The 20345-nt window shown below is 49.9% G+C and overlaps 1 protein-coding gene across 4 annotated transcripts in view; it reads right to left on the reverse strand.

Annotated features, from left to right (window-relative positions):
• The window catches only part of terfa (telomeric repeat binding factor a), a 37679-nt gene extending 18012 nt beyond the window's left edge, over positions 1 to 19667 (reverse strand). Inside the window, exons 1-7 of one of the 4 annotated variants that reach the window (XR_008759333.1) lie at positions 19382 to 19667; positions 14037 to 14132; positions 13690 to 13820; positions 11226 to 11312; positions 9433 to 9573; positions 6126 to 6259; positions 169 to 369 (exon numbers count right to left, since the gene is read on the reverse strand). Coding sequence is in view for 3 of the 4 variants with exons in the window: in XM_055921812.1 (XP_055777787.1) it covers positions 169 to 369; positions 6126 to 6259; positions 9433 to 9573; positions 11226 to 11312; positions 13690 to 13820; positions 14037 to 14132; positions 19382 to 19544 (953 nt within the window). In the remaining variant the exon portion in view is untranslated. The remainder of the gene's footprint in view (positions 1 to 168; positions 370 to 6125; positions 6260 to 9432; positions 9574 to 11225; positions 11313 to 13689; positions 13821 to 14036; positions 14133 to 19381) is intronic. The other 3 variants (XM_055921812.1, XM_055921814.1, XM_055921813.1) reach the window with 3 other exon arrangements.
• Between the last annotated feature and the right edge of the window lie 678 nt (positions 19668 to 20345).

A 20345-nucleotide genomic window follows, 5' to 3' on the forward strand; every position in this document is an offset into this window, starting at 1 on the left:
GCAGCAGGGTAGTGATACGACTGGTACCCAGACTACCATAGGACAGGAAGCAGCAGGGTAGTGATACGACTGGTACCCAGGCTAACAGAGAACAGGAGGGTAGTGGTACGACTGGTACCCAGGCTACCAGAGGACAGGAAGCAGCAGGCTAGTGATATGATTGACAACCTGGGGCTTTCGGAGAGGTGCAGGAGAGGTTCCTCTTGGTCCATAACTGCAACTCCTTTTCCTGCATTCTCCTCCATCACCTCCATTTCCACTTCCTCCTCCAGCTCCGCAAAGGTCATGGGCTCCCTCAGCTCCTCGGCCAGGGCTGTATAAACGGCCATCAGCTGGCAGCGGGTCAGCAGGACGCCACCAGGAGGAGGACTGGAGGGAGAGAGAGGGAGGCAGTTTAGACTGGAAGGACTGGAGGGAGAGAGAGAGAGGCAGTTTAGACTGGGAGGACTGGAGGGAGAGAGAGAGAGGCAGTTTAGACTGGGAGGACTGGAGGGAGAGAGAGGGGGAGGCAGTTTAGACTGGGAGGACTGGAGGGAGAGAGAGAGGGAGGCAGTTTAGACTGGGAGGACTGGAGGGAGAGAGAGGGAGGCAGTTTAGACTGGGAGGACTGGAGGGAGAGAGAGGGAGGAGGGAGTTTAGACTGGGAGGACTGGAGGGAGAGAGAGAGGCAGTTTAGACTGGGAGGACTGGAGGGAGAGAGAGAGGCAGTTTAGACTGGGAGGACTGGAGGGAGAGAGAGAGGCAGTTTAGACTGGGAGGACTGGAGGGAGAGAGAGAGGGAGGCAGTTTAGACTGGGAGGACTGGAGGGAGAGAGAGGGAGGAGGGAGTTTAGACTGGGAGGACTGGAGGGAGTGATAGAGAGGCAGTTTAGACTGGGAGGACTGGAGGGAGAGACAGAGGCAGTTTAGACTGGGAGGACTGGAGGGAGAGAGAGAGAGGGAGTCAGTTTAGACTGGGAGGACTGGAGGGAGAGAGAGGGAGTCAGTTTAGACTGGGAGGACTGGAGGGAGAGAGAGGGAGTCAGTTTAGACTGGGAGGACTGGAGGGAGAGAGAGAGGGAGGGAGGCAGTTTAGACTGGGAGGACTGGAGGGAGAGAGAGAGAGGGAGGCAGTTTAGACTGGGAGGACTGGAGGGAGAGAGAGAGAGGGAGGCAGTTTAGACTGGGAGGACTGGAGGGAGAGAGAGAGAGGAGGGAGACAGTTTAGACTGGGAGGACTGGAGGGAGAGAGAGAGAGGGAGGCAGTTTAGACTGGGAGGACTGGAGGGAGAGAGAGGGAGGGAGGGGCAGTTTAGACTGGGAGGACTGGAGGTAGAGAGAGGGAGGGAGGCAGTTTAGACTGGGAGGACTGGAGGGAGGGAGAGAGAGAGGCAGTTTAGACTGGGAGGACTGGAGGGAAAGAGAGAGAGGCAGTTTAGACTGGGAGGACTGGAGGGAGAGAGAGAGAGGGAGGCAGTTTAGACTGGGAGGACTGGAGGGAAAGAGAGAGAGGCAGTTTAGACTGGGAGGACTGGAGGGAGAGAGAGAGAGGGAGGCAGTTTAGACTGGGAGGACTGGAGGGAGAGAGAGAGGCAGTTTAGACTGGGAGGACTGGAGGGAGAGAGAGAGAGGGAGGCAGTTTAGACTGGGAGGACTGGAGGGAGAGAGAGAGGCAGTTTAGACTGGGAGGACTGGAGGGAGAGAGAGAGGGAGGCAGTTTAGACTGGGAGGACTGGGGGGAGAGAGAGGGGGAGGCAGTTTAGACTGGGAGGACTGGAGGGAGAGAGAGAGAGAGGCAGTTTAGACTGGGAGGACTGGAGGGAGAGAGAGAGAGGCAGTTTAGACTGGGAGGACTGGAGGGAGAGAGAGAGAGAGGGAGGCAGTTTAGACTGGGAGGACTGGAGGGAGAGAGAGAGGGAGGCAGTTTAGACTGGGAGGACTGGGGGGAGAGAGAGGGGGAGGCAGTTTAGACTGGGAGGACTGGAGGGAGAGAGAGAGAGAGGCAGTTTAGACTGGGAGGACTGGAGGGAGAGAGAGAGAGGCAGTTTAGACTGGGAGGACTGGAGGGAGAGAGAGAGGCAGTTTAGACTGGGAGGACTGGAGGGAGAGAGAGAGAGAGGGAGGCAGTTTAGACTGGGAGGACTGGAGGGAGAGAGAGAGAGAGGGAGGCAGTTTAGACTGGGAGGACTGGAGGGAGAGAGAGAGAGAGGCAGTTTAGACTGGGAGGACTGGAGGGAGAGAGAGAGAGGCAGTTTAGACTGGGAGGACTGGAGGGAGAGAGAGAGAGAGGGAGGCAGTTTAGACTGGGAGGACTGGAGGGAGAGAGAGAGAGAGGCAGTTTAGACTGGGAGGACTGGAGGGAGAGAGAGAGAGGCAGTTTAGACTGGGAGGACTGGAGGGAGAGAGAGAGAGAGGGAGGCAGTTTAGACTGGGAGGACTGGAGGGAGAGAGAGAGGGAGGCAGTTTAGACTGGGAGGACTGGGGGGAGAGAGAGGGGGAGGCAGTTTAGACTGGGAGGACTGGAGGGAGAGAGAGAGAGAGGCAGTTTAGACTGGGAGGACTGGAGGGAGAGAGAGAGAGGCAGTTTAGACTGGGAGGACTGGAGGGAGAGAGAGAGGGAGGGAGGCAGTTTAGACTGGGAGGACTGGAGGGAGAGAGAGAGAGGGAGGCAGTTTAGACTGGGAGGACTGGAGGGAGAGAGAGAGAGGGAGGCAGTTTAGACTGGGAGGACTGGAGGGAGAGAGAGAGAGGAGGGAGACAGTTTAGACTGGGAGGACTGGAGGGAGAGAGAGAGAGGGAGGCAGTTTAGACTGGGAGGACTGGAGGGAGAGAGAGAGAGGCAGTTTAGACTGGGAGGACTGGAGGGAGAGAGAGGGGGAGGCAGTTTAGACTGGGAGGACTGGAGGGAGAGAGAGAGGGAGGCAGTTTAGACTGGGAGGACTGGAGGGAGAGAGAGAGAGAGGCAGTTTAGACTGGGAGGACTGGAGGGAGAGAGAGAGAGGCAGTTTAGACTGGGAGGACTGGAGGGAGAGAGAGAGGCAGTTTAGACTGGGAGGACTGGAGGGAGAGAGAGAGAGAGGGAGGCAGTTTAGACTGGGAGGACTGGAGGGAGAGAGAGAGGGAGGCAGTTTAGACTGGGAGGACTGGAGAGAGAGAGAGGGAGGCAGTTTAGACTGGGAGGACTGGAGGGAGAGAGAGAGGGAGGGAGGCAGTTTAGACTGGGAGGACTGGAGGGAGAGAGAGAGAGGGAGGCAGTTTAGACTGGGAGGACTGGAGGGAGAGAGAGAGAGGCAGTTTAGACTGGGAGGACTGGAGGGAGAGAGAGAGGCAGTTTAGACTGGGAGGACTGGAGGGAGAGAGAGAGAGGGAGGCAGTTTAGACTGGGAGGACTGGAGGGAGAGAGAGAGAGGGAGGCAGTTTAGACTGGGAGGACTGGAGGGAGAGAGAGAGGCAGTTTAGACTGGGAGGACTGGAGGGAAAGAGAGAGAGGCAGTTTAGACTGGGAGGACTGGAGGGAGAGAGAGAGAGGCAGTTTAGACTGGGAGGACTGGAGGGAGAGAGAGAGAGGGAGGCAGTTTAGACTGGGAGGACTGGAGGGAGAGAGATTCGGTGGAGGATATATCTGTATATCCACACACTGTGGGGCCCAATACTGGGGGGGGTCCCCTGTATATCCACACACTGTGGGGCCAATACTGGTGGAGCCCCCTGTATATCCAAACACTGTGGGGCCCAATACTGGGGGAGCCCCCTGTATATCCACACACTGTGGGGCCCAATACTGGGGGAGCCCCCTGTATATCCACACACTGTGGGGCCCAATACTGGTGGAGCCCCCTGTATATCCACACACTGTGGGGCCCAATACTGTTGGAGCCCCCTGTATATCCAAACACTGTGGTGGTGGTGGTGGTGGTGGGGCCCAATACTGGTGGAGTCCCCTGTATATCCAGACACTGTGGGGCCCAATACTGGTGGAGCCCCCTGTATATCCACACACTGTGGGGCCCAATACTGGGGGAGCCCCCTGTATATCCACACACTGTGGGGCCCAATACTGGTGGAGCCCCCTGTATATCCACACACTGTGGGGCCCAATACTGTTGGAGCCCCCTGTATATCCACACACTGTGGGGCCCAATACTGTTGGAGCCCCCTGTATATCCACACACTGTGGGGCCCAATACTGGTGGAGCCCCCTGTATATCCACACACTGTGGTGGTGGGGCCCCCTGTATATCCACACACTGTGGGGCCCAATACTGGTGGAGCCCCCTGTATATCCACACACTGTGGGGGCCCAATACTGGTGGAGCCCCCTGTATATCCACACACTGTGGGGGCCCAATACTGGTGGAGCCCCCTGTATATCCACACACTGTGGGGCCCAATACTGGTGGAGCCCCCTGTATATCCACACACTGTGGGGCCCAATACTGGTGGAGCCCCCTGTATATCCACACACTGTGGGGCCCAATACTGGTGGAGCCCCCTGTATATCCACACACTGTGGTGGTGGGGCCCCCTGTATATCCACACACTGTGGGGCCCAATACTGGTGGAGCCCCCTGTATATCCACACACTGTGGGGCCCAATACTGGTGGAGCCCCCTGTATATCCACACACTGTGGGGCCCAATACTGGTGGAGCCCCCTGTATATCCAAACACTGTGGGGCCCAATACTGGGGGAGCCCCCTGTATATCCACACACTGTGGGGGCCCAATACTGGTGGAGCCCCCTGTATATCCACACACTGTGGGGCCCAATACTGGTGGAGCCCCCTGTATATCCACACACTGTGGTGGTGGTGGTGGTGGTGGGGCCCAATAATGGTGGAGCCCCCTGTATATCCACACACTGTGGGGCCCAATACTGGTGGAGCCCCCTGTTTATCCACACACTGTGGGGCCCAATGACCTTTAGAGTCCAGGCTCAATGACCTTTAGAGTCCAGGCCCATTGACCTTTAGAGTCCCCTGTATATCCACACACTGTGGGGCCCAATGACCTTTAGAGTCCAGGCTCAATGACCTTTAGAGTCCAGGCCCATTGACCTTTAGAGTCCCCTGTATATCCACACACTGTGGGGCCCAATGACCTTTAGAGTCCAGGCTCAATGACCTTTAGAGTCCCCTGTATATCCACACACTGTGGGGCCCAATGACCTTTAGAGTCCAGGCCCAATGACCTTTAGAGTCCAGGCCCAATGACCTTTAGAGTCCAGGCTCGGTAACTGGAAGACATGTTGTCACTGCTACGTTTCCCCAGTTTTCTGTGTTGTATTTGAGTGTGTGTGTTTCAGGAGATGGCTTCCTGGAAGCCTCCCCAACCAGCTGATTGGTTGACTCAATGGCTAATTGATGATTGGAGAGCTGACCTCGTCGAGAAAGCAGCTGACTCTAATAACTATTGCCACCTGAAGATATAAAAGCCAGTGTTCTGTTCAGGAGAGAAATCATTAGAGAGAGAGGGAGAGATGATAGGCAGGCTGAGATCCTTGCTGGAGAATTAGATTATGATATAGTGTTGGTTGTTTAACAGAAAGTGTGGTATGTAATGTGTTAGTTGTTGTTGGTAGCAGCTTTGCTATGTTCTGTGTTTGTTGCTTTGTCAGGGCTTCTTTAGTGACCTGAGTTAGTTTTCTCAGATTTGTTGTGAGGTAGAGACTAGGTACACACTAGGTAAGACCTGGGCGGACCACCCCCTGTATTTTGGTTAGGGCACCAGGCGGTGCTAAGTTAGGTAAGTAGTGGGTAGGCAGGTTAGATAGGAGAGGGGGAACTTTGATATTTACTTTCTTTCCTTTGGTTCCGTCCAGCCCCTTTTCCCCATATTACCGTGTAGGAAATAAATCATAGTAAACGGTAAATTCTGACTTTTGTCATCCTTATTCGCACCTACAGTCCCATACCTCTTTACCTCCGCCTACAGTCCCATACCTCTTTACCTCCGCCTACAGTCCCATACCTCTTTACCTCCACCTACAGTTCATACCTCTTTCACTTCACGGGGAGTTGAGTTGTAGCAGGGAGTTGCGTTCCCTCTTCTCAGAGGCGTGCGTAACAGTCACAATAACTGAGCTAAAAGTGCTTTCTAAAATACATGTATTTAATAGATTGATAGATATCGGATCAATGAGGCTACCTGGGTTTGTGTCTGGATGCCTTCTCCTCTGTGGCTGGAACAAGGTGGTCCTCTGGCTGAGTGTCTGAGGGACAGTCTCCTTCCTCTGCATCCTGTCCTGCTTCCTGTCTCTTCACCATCAGCTGTCTGGCAGCCTGGTAATCACACAGACAGGTTAGGAACAGTGGGTTAGGGAGACAGATCTCCTCAGGTTAGGAACAGTGGGTTAGGGAGACAGATCTCCTCAGGTTAGGAGCAGTGGGTTAGGGAGACAGATCTCCTCAGGTTAGGAACAGTGGGTTAGGGAGACAGATCTCCTCAGGTTAGGAACAGTGGGTTAGGGAGACAGATCTCCTCAGGTTAGGAACAGTGGGTTAGGGAGACAGATCTCCTCAGGTTAGGAACAGTGGGTTAGGGAGACAGATCTCCTCAGGTTAGGAACAGTGGGTTAGGGAGACAGATCTCCTCAGTTCAGGTTAGGAACAGTGGGTTAGGGAGACAGATCTCCTCAGGGTAGGAACAGTGGGTTAGGGAGACAGATCTCCTCAGGTTAGGAACAGTGGGTTAGGGAGACAGATCTCCTCAGGTTAGGAACAGTGGGTTAGGGAGACAGATCTCCTCAGGTTAGAAACAGTGGGTTAGGGAGACAGATCTCCTCAGGTTAGGAACAGTGGGTTAGGGAGACAGATCTCCTCAGGTTAGGAACAGTGGGTTAGGGAGACAGATCTCCTCAGGTTAGGAACAGTGGGTTAGGGAGGCAGATCTCCTCAGGTTAGGAACAGTGGGTTAGGGAGACAGATCTCCTCAGGTTAGGAACAGTGGGTTAGGGAGACAGATCTCCTCAGGTTAGGAACAGTGGGTTAGGGAGACAGATCTCCTCAGGGTAGGAACAGTGGGTTAGGGAGACAGATCTCCTCAGGTTAGGAACAGTGGGTTAGGGAGACAGATCTCCTCAGGTTAGGAACAGTGGGTTAGGGAGACAGATCTCCTCAGGTTAGAAACAGTGGGTTAGGGAGACAGATCTCCTCAGGTTAGGAACAGTGGGTTAGGGAGACAGATCTCCTCAGGTTAGGAACAGTGGGTTAGGGAGGCAGATCTCCTCAGTTCAGGTTAGGAACAGTGGGTTAGGGAGACAGATCTCCCCAGGTTAGGAACAGTGGGTTAGGGAGACAGATCTCCTCAGGTTAGGAACAGTGGGTTAGGGAGACAGATCTCCTCAGGTTAGGAACAGTGGGTTAGGGAGACAGATCTCCTCAGGTTAGGAACAGTGGGTTAGGGAGACAGATCTCCTCAGGTTAGGAACAGTGGGTTAGGGAGACAGATCTCCTCAGGTTAGGAACAGTGGGTTAGGGAGACAGATCTCCTCAGGTTAGGAACAGTGGGTTAGGGAGGCAGATCTCCTCAGGGTAGGAACAGTGGGTTAGGGAGGCAGATCTCCTCAGTTCAGGTTAGGAACAGTGGGTTAGGGAGACAGATCTCCTCAGGTTAGGAACAGTGGGTTAGGGAGACAGATCTCCTCAGGTTAGGAACAGTGGGTTAGGGAGACAGATCTCCTCAGGTTAGGAACAGTGGGTTAGGGAGACAGATCTCCTCAGGTTAGGAACAGTGGGTTAGGGAGACAGATCTCCTCAGGTTAGGAACAGTGGGTTAGGGAGACGATCTCCTCAGGTCAGGTTAGGAGCAGTGGGTTAGGGAGACAGATCTCCTCAGGTTAGGAACAGTGGGTTAGGGAGACAGATCTCCTCAGGTCAGGTTAGGAGCAGTGGGTTAGGGAGACAGATCTCCTCAGGATAGGAACAGTGGGTTAGGGAGACAGATCTCCTCAGGTCAGGTTAGGATCAGTGGGTTAGGGAGAGAGATCTCCTCAGGTTAGGAACAGTGGGTTAGGGAGACAGATCTCCTCAGGATAGGAACAGTGGGTTAGGGAGACAGATCTCCTCAGGTTAGGAACAGTGGGTTAGGGAGAAAGATCTCCTCAGGTCAGGTTAGGAACAGTGGGTTAGGGAGACAGATCTCCTCAGGTTAGGAACAGTGGGTTAGGGAGACAGATCTCCTCAGGATAGGAACAGTGGGTTAGGGAGACAGATCTCCCCAGGTTAGGAACAGTGGGTTAGGGAGACAGATCTCCTCAGGTCAGGTTAGGAACAGTGGGTTAGGGAGACAGATCTCAGGGTAGGAACAGTGGGTTAGGGAGACAGATCTCCTCAGGTTAGGAACAGTGGGTTAGGGAGACAGATCTCCTCAGGTTAGAAACAGTGGGTTAGGGAGGCAGATCTCCTCAGGGTAGGAACAGTGGGTTAGGGAGGCAGATCTCCTCAGTTCAGGTTAGGAACAGTGGGTTAGGGAGACAGATCTCCTCAGGTTAGGAACAGTGGGTTAGGGAGACAGATCTCCTCAGGTTAGGAACAGTGGGTTAGGGAGACAGATCTCCTCAGTTCAGGTTAGGAACAGTGGGTTAGGGAGACAGATCTCCTCAGGTTAGGAACAGTGGGTTAGGGAGACAGATCTCCTCAGGTTAGGAACAGTGGGTTAGGGAGACAGATCTCCTCAGGTTAGGAACAGTGGGTTAGGGAGGCAGATCTCCTCAGTTCAGGTTAGGAACAGTGGGTTAGGGAGACAGATCTCCTCAGGTTAGGAACAGTGGGTTAGGGAGACAGATCTCCTCAGGTTAGGAACAGTGGGTTAGGGAGACAGATCTCCTCAGGTTAGGAACAGTGGGTTAGGGAGACAGATCTCCTCAGGTTAGGAACAGTGGGTTAGGGAGGCAGATCTCCTCAGTTCAGGTTAGGAACAGTGGGTTAGGGAGACAGATCTCCTCAGGTTAGGAACAGTGGGTTAGGGAGACAGATCTCCTCAGGTTAGGAACAGTGGGTTAGGGAGACAGATCTCCTCAGTTCAGGAACAGTGGGTTAGGGAGACAGATCTCCTCAGGTTAGGAACAGTGGGTTAGGGAGGCAGATCTCCTCAGTTCAGGTTAGGAACAGTGGGTTAGGGAGACAGATCTCCTCAGGTTAGGAACAGTGGGTTAGGGAGGCAGATCTCCTCAGTTCAGGTTAGGAACAGTGGGTTAGGGAGACAGATCTCCTCAGGTTAGGAACAGTGGGTTAGGGAGACAGATCTCCTCAGGATAGGAACAGTGGGTTAGGGAGACATATGGAAAGGGGTGATACTTGGGAACAGGCAGACTCCTGCTGAGGGAACACATACGTACCCTGGACAGGAAAGGATGAGAGTAGGGGAACATACGTACCCTGGACAGGAAAGGATGAGAGTAGGGGAACATACGTACCCTGGACAGGAAAGGATGAGAGTAGGGGAACATACGTACCCTGGACAGGAAAGGATGAGAGTAGGGGAACAGGCTCTCACAGAACAGCAGCATCTCCTGTTTAAACTGCTGGTAGGTGACCTGCTGCAGGACTGAATGCTCACTGCTCCTCTTGTTGACCAGCCCCAGGAAGATCGCTTTCTGGAGGACACATTGCCCCCCGCATCAGCCCCTGGAGACATTAACCCCCCCGCAACAGCCCCTGGTGACATTAACCCCCCGCATCAGCCCCTGGAGACATTAACCCCCCCCCGCATGAGCCCCTGGAGACATTAGCGCCCCCCCCCCCCCCCCCCCCCCCCCGCATGAGCCCCTGGAGACATTAGCCCCCCCCCCCCCGCATGAGCCCCTGGAGACATTAACCCCCCCCCCCCCCCCCCCGCATCAGCCCCTGGAGACATTACCCCCCCTGTCCTGTTCCTCAGGTTAAAAGACAGATGGGTCTAAATGTCTCTGTCCTGTTCCTCAGGTTAAAAGACAGATGGGTCTAAATGTCTCTGTCCTGTTCCTCAGGTTAAAAGACAGATGGGTCTAAATGTCTCTGTCCTGTTGCTCAGGTTAAAAGACAGACGGGTCTAAATGTCTCTGTCCTGTTTTAAAAGACAGATGGGTCTAAATGTCTCTGTCCTGTTCCTCAGGTTAAAAGACAGATGGGTCTAAATGTCTCTGTCCTGTTCCTCAGGTTAAAAGACAGACGGGTCTAAATGTCTCTGTCCTGTTCCTCAGGTTAAAAGACAGATGGGTCTAAATGTCTCTGTCCTGTTTTAAAAGACAGATGGGTCTAAATGTCTCTGTCCTGTTCCTCAGGTTAAAAGACAGACTAAATGTCTCTGTCCTGTTCCTCAGGTTAAAAGACAGACTAAATGTCTCTGTCCTGTTCCTCAGGTTAAAAGACAGACGGGACTAAATGTCTCTGTCCTGTTCCTCAGGTTAAAAGACAGATGGGTCTAAATGTCTCTCCTGTTCCTCAGGTTAAAAGACAGACGGGTCTAAATGTCTCTGTCCTGTTTTAAAAGACAGATGGGTCTAAATGTCTCTGTCCTGTTCCTCAGGTTAAAAGACAGACGGGTCTAAATGTCTCTCCTGTTCCTCAGGTTAAAAGACAGATGGGTCTAAATGTCTCTGTCCTGTTTTAAAAGACAGACGGGTCTAAATGTCTCTGTCCTGTTCCTCAGGTTAAAAGACAGACGGGTCTAAATGTCTCTGTCCTGTTTTAAAAGACAGATGGGTCTAAATGTCTCTGTCCTGTTCCTCAGGTTAAAAGACAGACGGGTCTAAATGTCTCTGTCCTGTTTTAAAAGACAGATGGGTCTAAATGTCTCTGTCCTGTTCCTCAGGTTAAAAGACAGACGGGTCTAAATGTCTCTGTCCTGTTTTAAAAGACAGATGGGTCTAAATGTCTCTGTCCTGTTCCTCAGGTTAAAAGACAGACGGGTCTAAATGTCTCTGTCCTGTTTTAAAAGACAGATGGGTCTAAATGTCTCTGTCCTGTTCCTCAGGTTAAAAGACAGACGGGTCTAAATGTCTCTGTCCTGTTCCTCAGGTTAAAAGACAGATGGGTCTAAATGTCTCTGTCCTGTTCCTCAGGTTAAAAGACAGACTAAATGTCTCTGTCCTGTTCCTCAGGTTAAAAGACAGACGGGTCTAAATGTCTCTGTCCTGTTCCTCAGGTTAAAAGACAGATGGGTCTAAATGTCTCTGTCCTGTTCCTCAGGTTAAAAGACAGGCTAAATGTCTCTTAGTACTGTTCGTATAGTTGTCATCGTCTCTTTAGGAGTTATGAGTTAGCTCACCTTTCCAACGTTGCTTTTTGGGAAGTACTTCACCAAAACCTCCTTGGCTTTGTCAAAGGCCTGGTTCTTAAGGCACACGATCACCAACTACAGAGAAGAACACAACCAGGTTCACCGTTATAATGACGGCAGAATGCACAACATGGCAACATACAATTACACCAGAATGAGAAGACACGAACGGGCAATTACACCAGAATGAGAAGACACGAACGGGGCAATTACACCAGAATGAGAAGACACGAACGGGCAATTACACCAGAATGAGAAGACACGAACGGGGCAATTACACCAGAATGAGAAGACACGAACGGGGCAATTACACCAGAATGAGAAGACACGAACGGGGCAATTACACCAGAATGAGAAGACACGAACGGGCAATTACACCAGAATGAGAAGACACGAACGGGGCAATTACACCAGAATGAGAAGGGGAAGACATGAAGGGACAATTACACCAGAATGAGAAGGGGAAGACATGAAGGGACAATTACACCAGAATGAGAAGGGGAAGACATGAAGGGACAATTACACCAGAATGAGAAGGGGAAGACATGAAGGGACAATTACACCAGAATGAGAAGGGGAAGACATGAAGGGACAATTACACCAGAATGAGAAGGGGAAGACATGAAGGGACAATTACACCAGAATGAGAAGGGGAAGACATGAAGGGACAATTACACCAGAATGAGAAGGGGAAGACATGAACGGGCAATTACACCAGAATGAGAAGGGGAAGACATGAACGGACAATTACACCAGAATGAGAAGGGGAAGACATGAACGGACAATTACACCAGAACGAGAAGACATGAAGGGACAATTACACCAGAATGAGAAGACATGAAGGGACAATTACACCAGAATGAGAAGACGAAGACATGAAGGGACAATTACACCAGAATGAGAAGACGAAGACATGAAGGGACAATTACACCAGAATGAGAAGACGAAGACATGAAGGGACAATTACACCAGAATGAGAAGACATGAAGGGACAATTACACCAGAATGAGAAGACGAAGACATGAAGGGACAATTACACCAGAATGAGAAGACGAAGACATGAAGGGACAATTACACCAGAATGAGAAGGGGAAGACATGAAGGGACAATTACACCAGAATGAGAAGGGGAAGACATGAAGGGACAATTACACCAGAATGAGAAGGGGAAGACATGAACGGACAATTACACCAGAATGAGAAGGGGAAGACATGAACGGACAATTACACCAGAACGAGAAGACATGAAGGGACAATTACACCAGAATGAGAAGACATGAAGGGACAATTACACCAGAATGAGAAGACGAAGACATGAAGGGACAATTACACCAGAATGAGAAGGGGAAGACATGAAGGGACAATTACACCAGAATGAGAAGACGAAGACATGAAGGGACAATTACACCAGAATGAGAAGACGAAGACATGAAGGGACAATTACACCAGAATGAGAAGACATGAAGGGACAATTACACCAGAATGAGAAGACGAAGACATGAAGGGACAATTACACCAGAATGAGAAGGGGAAGACATGAAGGGACAATTACACCAGAATGAGAAGACGAAGACATGAAGGGACAATTACACCAGAATGAGAAGACGAAGACATGAAGGGACAATTACACCAGAATGAGAAGACATGAAGGGACAAAGATATGAACAGACAATTACACCAGAATGAGAAGGGGAAGACATGAAGGGACAATTACACCAGAATGAGAAGACGAAGACATGAAGGGACAATTACACCAGAATGAGAAGACATGAAGGGACAAAGATATGAACAGACAATTACACCAGAATGAGAAGGGGAAGACATGAAGGGACAATTACACCAGAATGAGAAGACGAAGACATGAAGGGACAATTACACCAGAATGAGAAGACGAAGACATGAAGGGACAATTACACCAGAATGAGAAGACATGAAGGGACAATTACACCAGAATGAGAAGACGAAGACATGAAGGGACAATTACACCAGAATGAGAAGGGGAAGACATGAAGGGACAATTACACCAGAATGAGAAGACGAAGACATGAAGGGACAATTACACCAGAATGAGAAGACGAAGACATGAAGGGACAATTACACCAGAATGAGAAGACATGAAGGGACAAAGATATGAACAGACAATTACACCAGAATGAGAAGGGGAAGACATGAAGGGACAATTACACCAGAATGAGAAGACGAAGACATGAAGGGACAATTACACCAGAATGAGAAGACATGAAGGGACAAAGATATGAACAGACAATTACACCAGAATGAGAAGGGGAAGACATGAACGGGCAAAAAGTTGTGCAATTCACTACAATGCACACTAGTGTTGACCACAGTACACGGTGTCATCTTATAATGTTGGACATGAAAATCATAACCGTGTTGATGGTTTCAACAGGGGGGACCGTTCAGTGATGATACACCGTGTGGACAGATCTCACCATCTCTCTGATAGACTTCTGTACTCTGTCCACGTCTTTCTGGGGAACCGGCGACTCCTCGCGGATGCTGTCCAATACGCTCAGAGCAGATTCCAGCGGCGTGAGGTCCTCCTGAGAGTCAAACGAGAAGTCTGCGAATGGCAAGAGAACAACGGTGTCAGTGATCTCAGACTTGATTTCAAAAAAGACACAGCTAGCTAGCGATAAGGAACGACAGATTGTGGCACTTGGGGTCATTTCAGATGTCTCTGATTTTCAACGGGGAATGAATATTAGCTCATACTGTTACATAGTGTTGTAATGTAGCGAGCTAGGAAGTTACTTCATGTTTAACTCAAAAGTCTCACCGAGTTTGTCACCGTCATTTATCCTGGCGAGGAACTGTATTGCTCGAATCTTCTTGGGTGTGGCGTCGTTGGCTTCCAACGGCCGAACCAGATGACCTGAAAGAGGACGTTGTTGGATAATGTGTTAGCTAGCGTCGATTAAAACGGGGCTAACGAGGACGTTGTTGGATAATGTGTTAGCTAGCGTCGATTAAAACGGGGCTAACTGCTTTAGCGCCTATTGACGATATTATATTACTGACGTGTTACCACGCGGTCATACCTCCATGTTCCATACACATCTTTATAGGGTTAGTGTTACCACACGGTCACACCTCCATGTTCCATACACATCTTTATAGGGTTAGTGTTACCACACGGTCACACCTCCATGTTCCATACACATCTTTATAGGGTTAGTGTTACCACACGGTCACACCTCCATGTTCCATTGCTTGTTTATAGAAGACACAGACGGCCACCTGTGCTGATGATTGTCAAAGACTTCAGCCACCCGAGTCACTGACTTTTCTCTCTGCTACTGCAGGACCATCAGACTGCTGAACAGCTTCTACCCCCAAGCCATTAGACTGCTGAACAGCTTCTACCCCCAAGTCATTAGACTGCTGAACAGCTTCTACCCCTAAGTCATTAGACTGCTGAACAGCTTCTACCCCCAATCCATTTGACTGCTGAACAGCTTCTACCCCCAAGCCATCAGACTGCTGAACAGCTTCTACCCCCAAGCCATCAGACTGCTGAACAGCTTCTACCCCTAAGTCATTAGACTGCTGAACAGCTTCTACCCCCAAAACCATTAGACTGCTGAACAGCTTCTACCCCCAAGCTGCTGAACAGCTTCTACCCCCAAGCCATTAGACTGCTGAACAGCTTCTACCCCCAAGTCATTAGACTGCTGAACAGCTTCTACCCCCAAGCCATCAGAGTCCTGAACAGCTTCTACCCCCAAACCATTAGACTGCTGAACAGCTTCTCCCCCAAGCCATTAGACTGCTGAACAGCTTCTCCCCCAAGCCATCAGAGTCCTGAACAGCTTCTACCCCCAAGCCATAAGACTGCTGAACAGCTTCTACCCCTAAACCATTAGACTGCTGAACAGCTTCTACCCCCGAGCCATTAGACTGCTGAACAGCTTCTACCCCCAAGCCATTAGACTGCTGAACAGCTTCTCCCCCCAAGCCATTAGACTGCTGAACAGCTTCTACCCCCAAGCCATTAGACTGCTGAACAGCTTCTACCCCTAAACCATCAGACTCCTGAACAGCTTCTACCCCCAAACCATTAGACTGCTGAACAGCTTCTACCCCCGAGCCATTAGACTGTTGAACAGCTTCTACCCCTAAACCATCAGACTCCTGAACAGCTTCTACCCCCAAACCATTAGACTGCTGAACAGCTTCTACCCCCGAGCCATTAGACTGTTGAACAGCTTCTACCCCCAAGCCATCAGACTGATGAACAGCTTCTACCCCTAAGCCATCAGACTCCTGAACAGCTTCTACCCCCAAGCCATTAGACTACTGAACAGCTTCTACCCCCAAGCCATCAGACTGCTGAACAGCTTCTACCCCCAAGCTGCTGAACAGCTTCTACCCCCAAGCCATCAGACTGCTGAACAGCTTCTCCCCCCAAGCCATTAGACTACTGAACAGCTTCTACCCCCAAGCCATTAGACTAATGAACAGCTTCTACCCCCAAGCCATCAGACTGATGAACAGCTTCTACCCCAAGCCATCAGACTCCTGAACAGCTTCTACCCCAAGCCATCAGACTGCTGAACAGTTTCTACCCCCAAGCCATCAGACTGCTGTACAGCTTCTACCCCCAAGCCATCAGACTGCTGAACAGCTTCTACCCCCATTAGACTGCTGAACAGCTTCTACCCCCAAGCCATCAGACTGCTGAACAGCTTCTACCCCCGAGCCATTAGACTGCTGAACAGCTTCTACCCCCAAGCCATTAGACTGCTGAACAGCTTCTCCCCCCAAGCCATTAGACTGCTGAACAGCTTCTACCCCCAAGCCATTAGACTGCTGAACAGCTTCTACCCCTAAACCATCAGACTCCTGAACAGCTTCTACCCCCAAACCATTAGACTGCTGAACAGCTTCTACCCCCGAGCCATTAGACTGTTGAACAGCTTCTACCCCTAAACCATCAGACTCCTGAACAGCTTCTACCCCCAAACCATTAGACTGCTGAACAGCTTCTACCCCCGAGCCATTAGACTGTTGAACAGCTTCTACCCCCAAGCCATCAGACTGATGAACAGCTTCTACCCCTAAGCCATCAGACTCCTGAACAGCTTCTACCCCCAAGCCATTAGACTACTGAACAGCTTCTACCCCCAAGCCATCAGACTGCTGAACAGCTTCTACCCCCAAGCTGCTGAACAGCTTCTACCCCCAAGCCATTAGACTACTGAACAGCTTCTACCCCCAAGCCATTAGACTGCTGAACAGCTTCTACCCCCAAGCCATTAGACTACTGAACAGCTTCTACCCCCAAGCCATTAGACTACTGAACAGCTTCTACCCCCAAGCCATTAGACTACTGAACAGCTTCTACCCCCAAGCCATCAGACTGCTGAACAGCTTCTCCCCCCAAGCCATTAGACTACTGAACAGCTTCTACCCCCAAGCCATTAGACTACTGAACAGCTTCTACCCCCAAGCCATCAGACTGATGAACAGCTTCTACCCCAAGCCATCAGACTCCTGAACAGCTTCTACCCCAAGCCATCAGACTGCTGAACAGTTTCTACCCCCAAGCCATCAGACTGCTGTACAGCTTCTACCCCCAAGCCATCAGACTGCTGAACAGCTTCTACCCCCATTAGACTGCTGAACAGCTTCTACCCCCAAGCCATCAGACTGCTGAACAGCTTCTACCCCCAAGCCATTAGACTGCTGAACAGCTTCTACCCCCAAGCCATAAGACTGCTGAACAGCTTCTACCCCCAAGCCATTAGACTGCTGAACAGCTTCTACCCCCAAGCCATTAGACTACTGAACAGCTTCTACCCCCAAGCCATTAGACTGCTGAACAGCTTCTACCCCCAAGCCATTAGACTGCTGAACAGCTTCTACCCCCAAGCCATTAGTCTACTGAACAGCTTCTACCCCCAAGCCATTAGACTGCTGAACAGCTTCTACCCCCAAGCCATTAGACTGCTGAACAGCTTCTACCCCCAAGCCATTAGACTGCTGAACAGCTTCTACCCCCAAGCCATTAGACTGCTGAACAGCTTCTACCCCCAAGCCATTAGTCTACTGAACAGCTTCTACCCCCAAGCCATCAGACTGCTGAACAGCTTCTACCCCCAAGCCATTAGACTGCTGAACAGCTTCTACCCCCAAGCTGCTGAACAGCTTCTACCCCCAAGCCATTAGACTGCTGAACAGCTTCTACCCCAAGCCATCAGACTCCTGAACAGCTTCTACCCCCAAGCCATCAGACTGCTGAACAGCTTCTACCCCCAAGCCATCAGACTGCTGAACAGCTTCTACCCCCAAGCTGCTGAACAGCTTCTACCCCCAAGCCATTAGACTGCTGAACAGCTTCTACCCCAAGCCATCAGACTCCTGAACAGCTTCTACCCCCAAGCCATCAGACTGCTGAACAGCTTCTACCCCCAAGCCATCAGACTGCTGAACAGCTTCTACCCCCAAGCCATCAGACTGCTGAACAGAATGGGCTCCTAAGTAAGCATTTCACATTAAAGTCTTACACCAGTTGTATTCGGCATGTTTATTTAACTTGGCAAGTCAGTTAAGAACAAATTATTATATAGAATGACGGCCTACCCCGGCCAAACCCAGACGACGCTGGGCCACTTGCTCGCCACCCTACTGCACTCCCAATCACAGCCGGATGTGATTCAGGTTGTGACCAATACAGTGGGATTTAGATTAGATGAGCCATCTAGCGTGTTCCGAACACCTGTGTGTGTCAACGTAAAAGCCAATTTATGCCTGATCCGAAATGTGGTCGGACCTTCGTATGGAGGGTGTGACGCAATAGCGGTACCTCTGGGGCATGCAGAGGCCAAATCAAGCCCCGTACCACGTCGCCGTGAGCCTCTCAAATGTTGTAACAATGCAGAGGGCTTCTGTATAGTTCCGCATTAACATGATTGGTTGACGGTAGGTGGGGGCGGTACAGTCCTACACAAACTCACTTCCTTGACAACTTCCTTGACAACAGTTCTGCTTAGTGCTAGAAGTATGAAAGCTCTGATGTCTGTTCTGCTACTTCAGGCCTCAGATCGACCACGCAGAGCCTTTAACTGGGGAGGAAGGATAGTTCGTCAACCAGATGCACACACAGACTGGATCTGTGCAAAAACTGATAAAGTGTATATATATTTTTTTTATTTAAAATATTATTTCTCGCTGATATGAAAGATAAGGGGCATATTTTCTTATGTTTTGAAAACCGGTTTGAATTGTAGTTCACATTGAGCAAAATGTCTGCAAATGTAACCCGTGGAAACCCGACATGTGGAGAAGGGTTTTCCTAGATGAGTTCCCGAGTGGCACAGCGGTCTAAGGTACTACAGACCCTGGTTCGATTCCAGGCTGTATCACAACCGGACGTGATTGGGAGACCCATAGGGCGGCGCACAATTGGCCCAGTGTTGTCCAGGTTAGGCCGTTATTGTAAATACGAACTTGTTACATGACTTGCCTAGTTAAATAAATGTGTAGCCAACTCAGCGTTTCCCAAACTCGGTCCTGGGCAGCGTTCAGTACATAAAAACGCAACAGAACGTTAAATGAACGAAAACTATGCGGTACTGAACGACCAATTGAAAAACGGTGAGGGGTTGTGGCTTCAAAAATGCACCGCTTGTCTTTAACAACATCAATCACCGCTTCAAACCAAACCCAACACACCCACCGAACGGACCAGACAGGTCTGTTCAATAACGTTTTGGGAAAACGTGTCGTTCAGTACAAAACGTTACGCACCGTAGCAAACGTTCAAACGAACTGAACGCACCCCTGGGGATGAAGGTTTATTTTTTGTCCTTCCGCTACACAGCTGATTCAAATAATAAATAATGAGTTGACTAACGTTATTTAAATCAGCTGTGTGGTGCTAACGTTAGGACCAAAACTAAACTGTTCACCAGGGATCTAGTCATACCAACTGGTCTAGCTAACTAGGTAACACATGGTATAAAACAAAAAGTTTATTAGCATAGCTAGCTAAGCAAACTGGTAACACGGGAGTTAACGTAGCTATCTTAGGCAGAGACGGTATAGAAACCTGTATTGGGTTCGCGAAGATGCTAACGTTAGCTAGTTAGCTAACTGCATTTGTGAGCAAACGTTACTCACATTGAAGGATGTCTCTGATCTCACAGAAATCAGTGTCCTGTTCATTCTTGAAAGCCTCAAACGCCACAGATACATAATAATCCACCATCCACCGATTAACAACACATTCCACATCTAGTCCGCGGTCCTCACTCGCCTCCATGTTATGGTTTTGCCGCCACATCAACGAAGTAAACAAGCTTTTCTCATCTGCCGCGCTGGTTAGTGTTTAGTCAACCTTACGCTCACCTTACGCACCACGTCAATGACGTCATCGCGTCAAACCGATTACCATTCATTTAGAATAGTGTTTTTTAATGGTTATTGACTAATTCTAGAGATTTTTATAAAATATTGGATTTTAAGTAAAAATATATTGCATTTGGCGACAGATTTTTTTGTTTGTGTGTATATAACATTTACCAGACAGAATGAAGAAAAGAACGACTAATTAAAATGTTTTGTTTTCATTTTAGTAACATCTTTCATTGTAAATACATGGGTCTCATTAATGAAATAAAACATATAAATACTTAACTCGCTCCAAAATAACTTCACAGAGTCACACTCGTACAACATGTGTATAATAGCTTCCCTTTATCACAGAAAAGGCATCATTATGTCCTCTAAGTCCATGCATTTAGACAAGTTATTGCAAGGGTATATTTCGTGCAAGATTTAAGTGAATTTCTTTTACTTTATTTGATATACAAAATGTATGAGGGAGCAACCAAGCTTTCTTCCATTCAATTTCAGGAATATTTTGCATTCCAGAAGAATTTCCCTCTAGGAGGGATCTTGTGGTTGGAGTTCAAGTTATCTTAAGAATGTATTACATTTCTTATCCAGCAGGGGGCAACCTTTAAACATACATTGAGCATCTATCGTGACATGTTCTCCAAAGCAAAAATGCGATTGAATTAATTAAATCCTGAAGGTATTGGTTTGAATATAGAATTACATTCGTACTCTATTCTTACAACTA

This window comes from Salvelinus fontinalis, chromosome 4, assembly GCF_029448725.1.
Source record: "Salvelinus fontinalis isolate EN_2023a chromosome 4, ASM2944872v1, whole genome shotgun sequence".
Lineage (NCBI taxonomy): Eukaryota > Metazoa > Chordata > Actinopteri > Salmoniformes > Salmonidae > Salvelinus > Salvelinus fontinalis.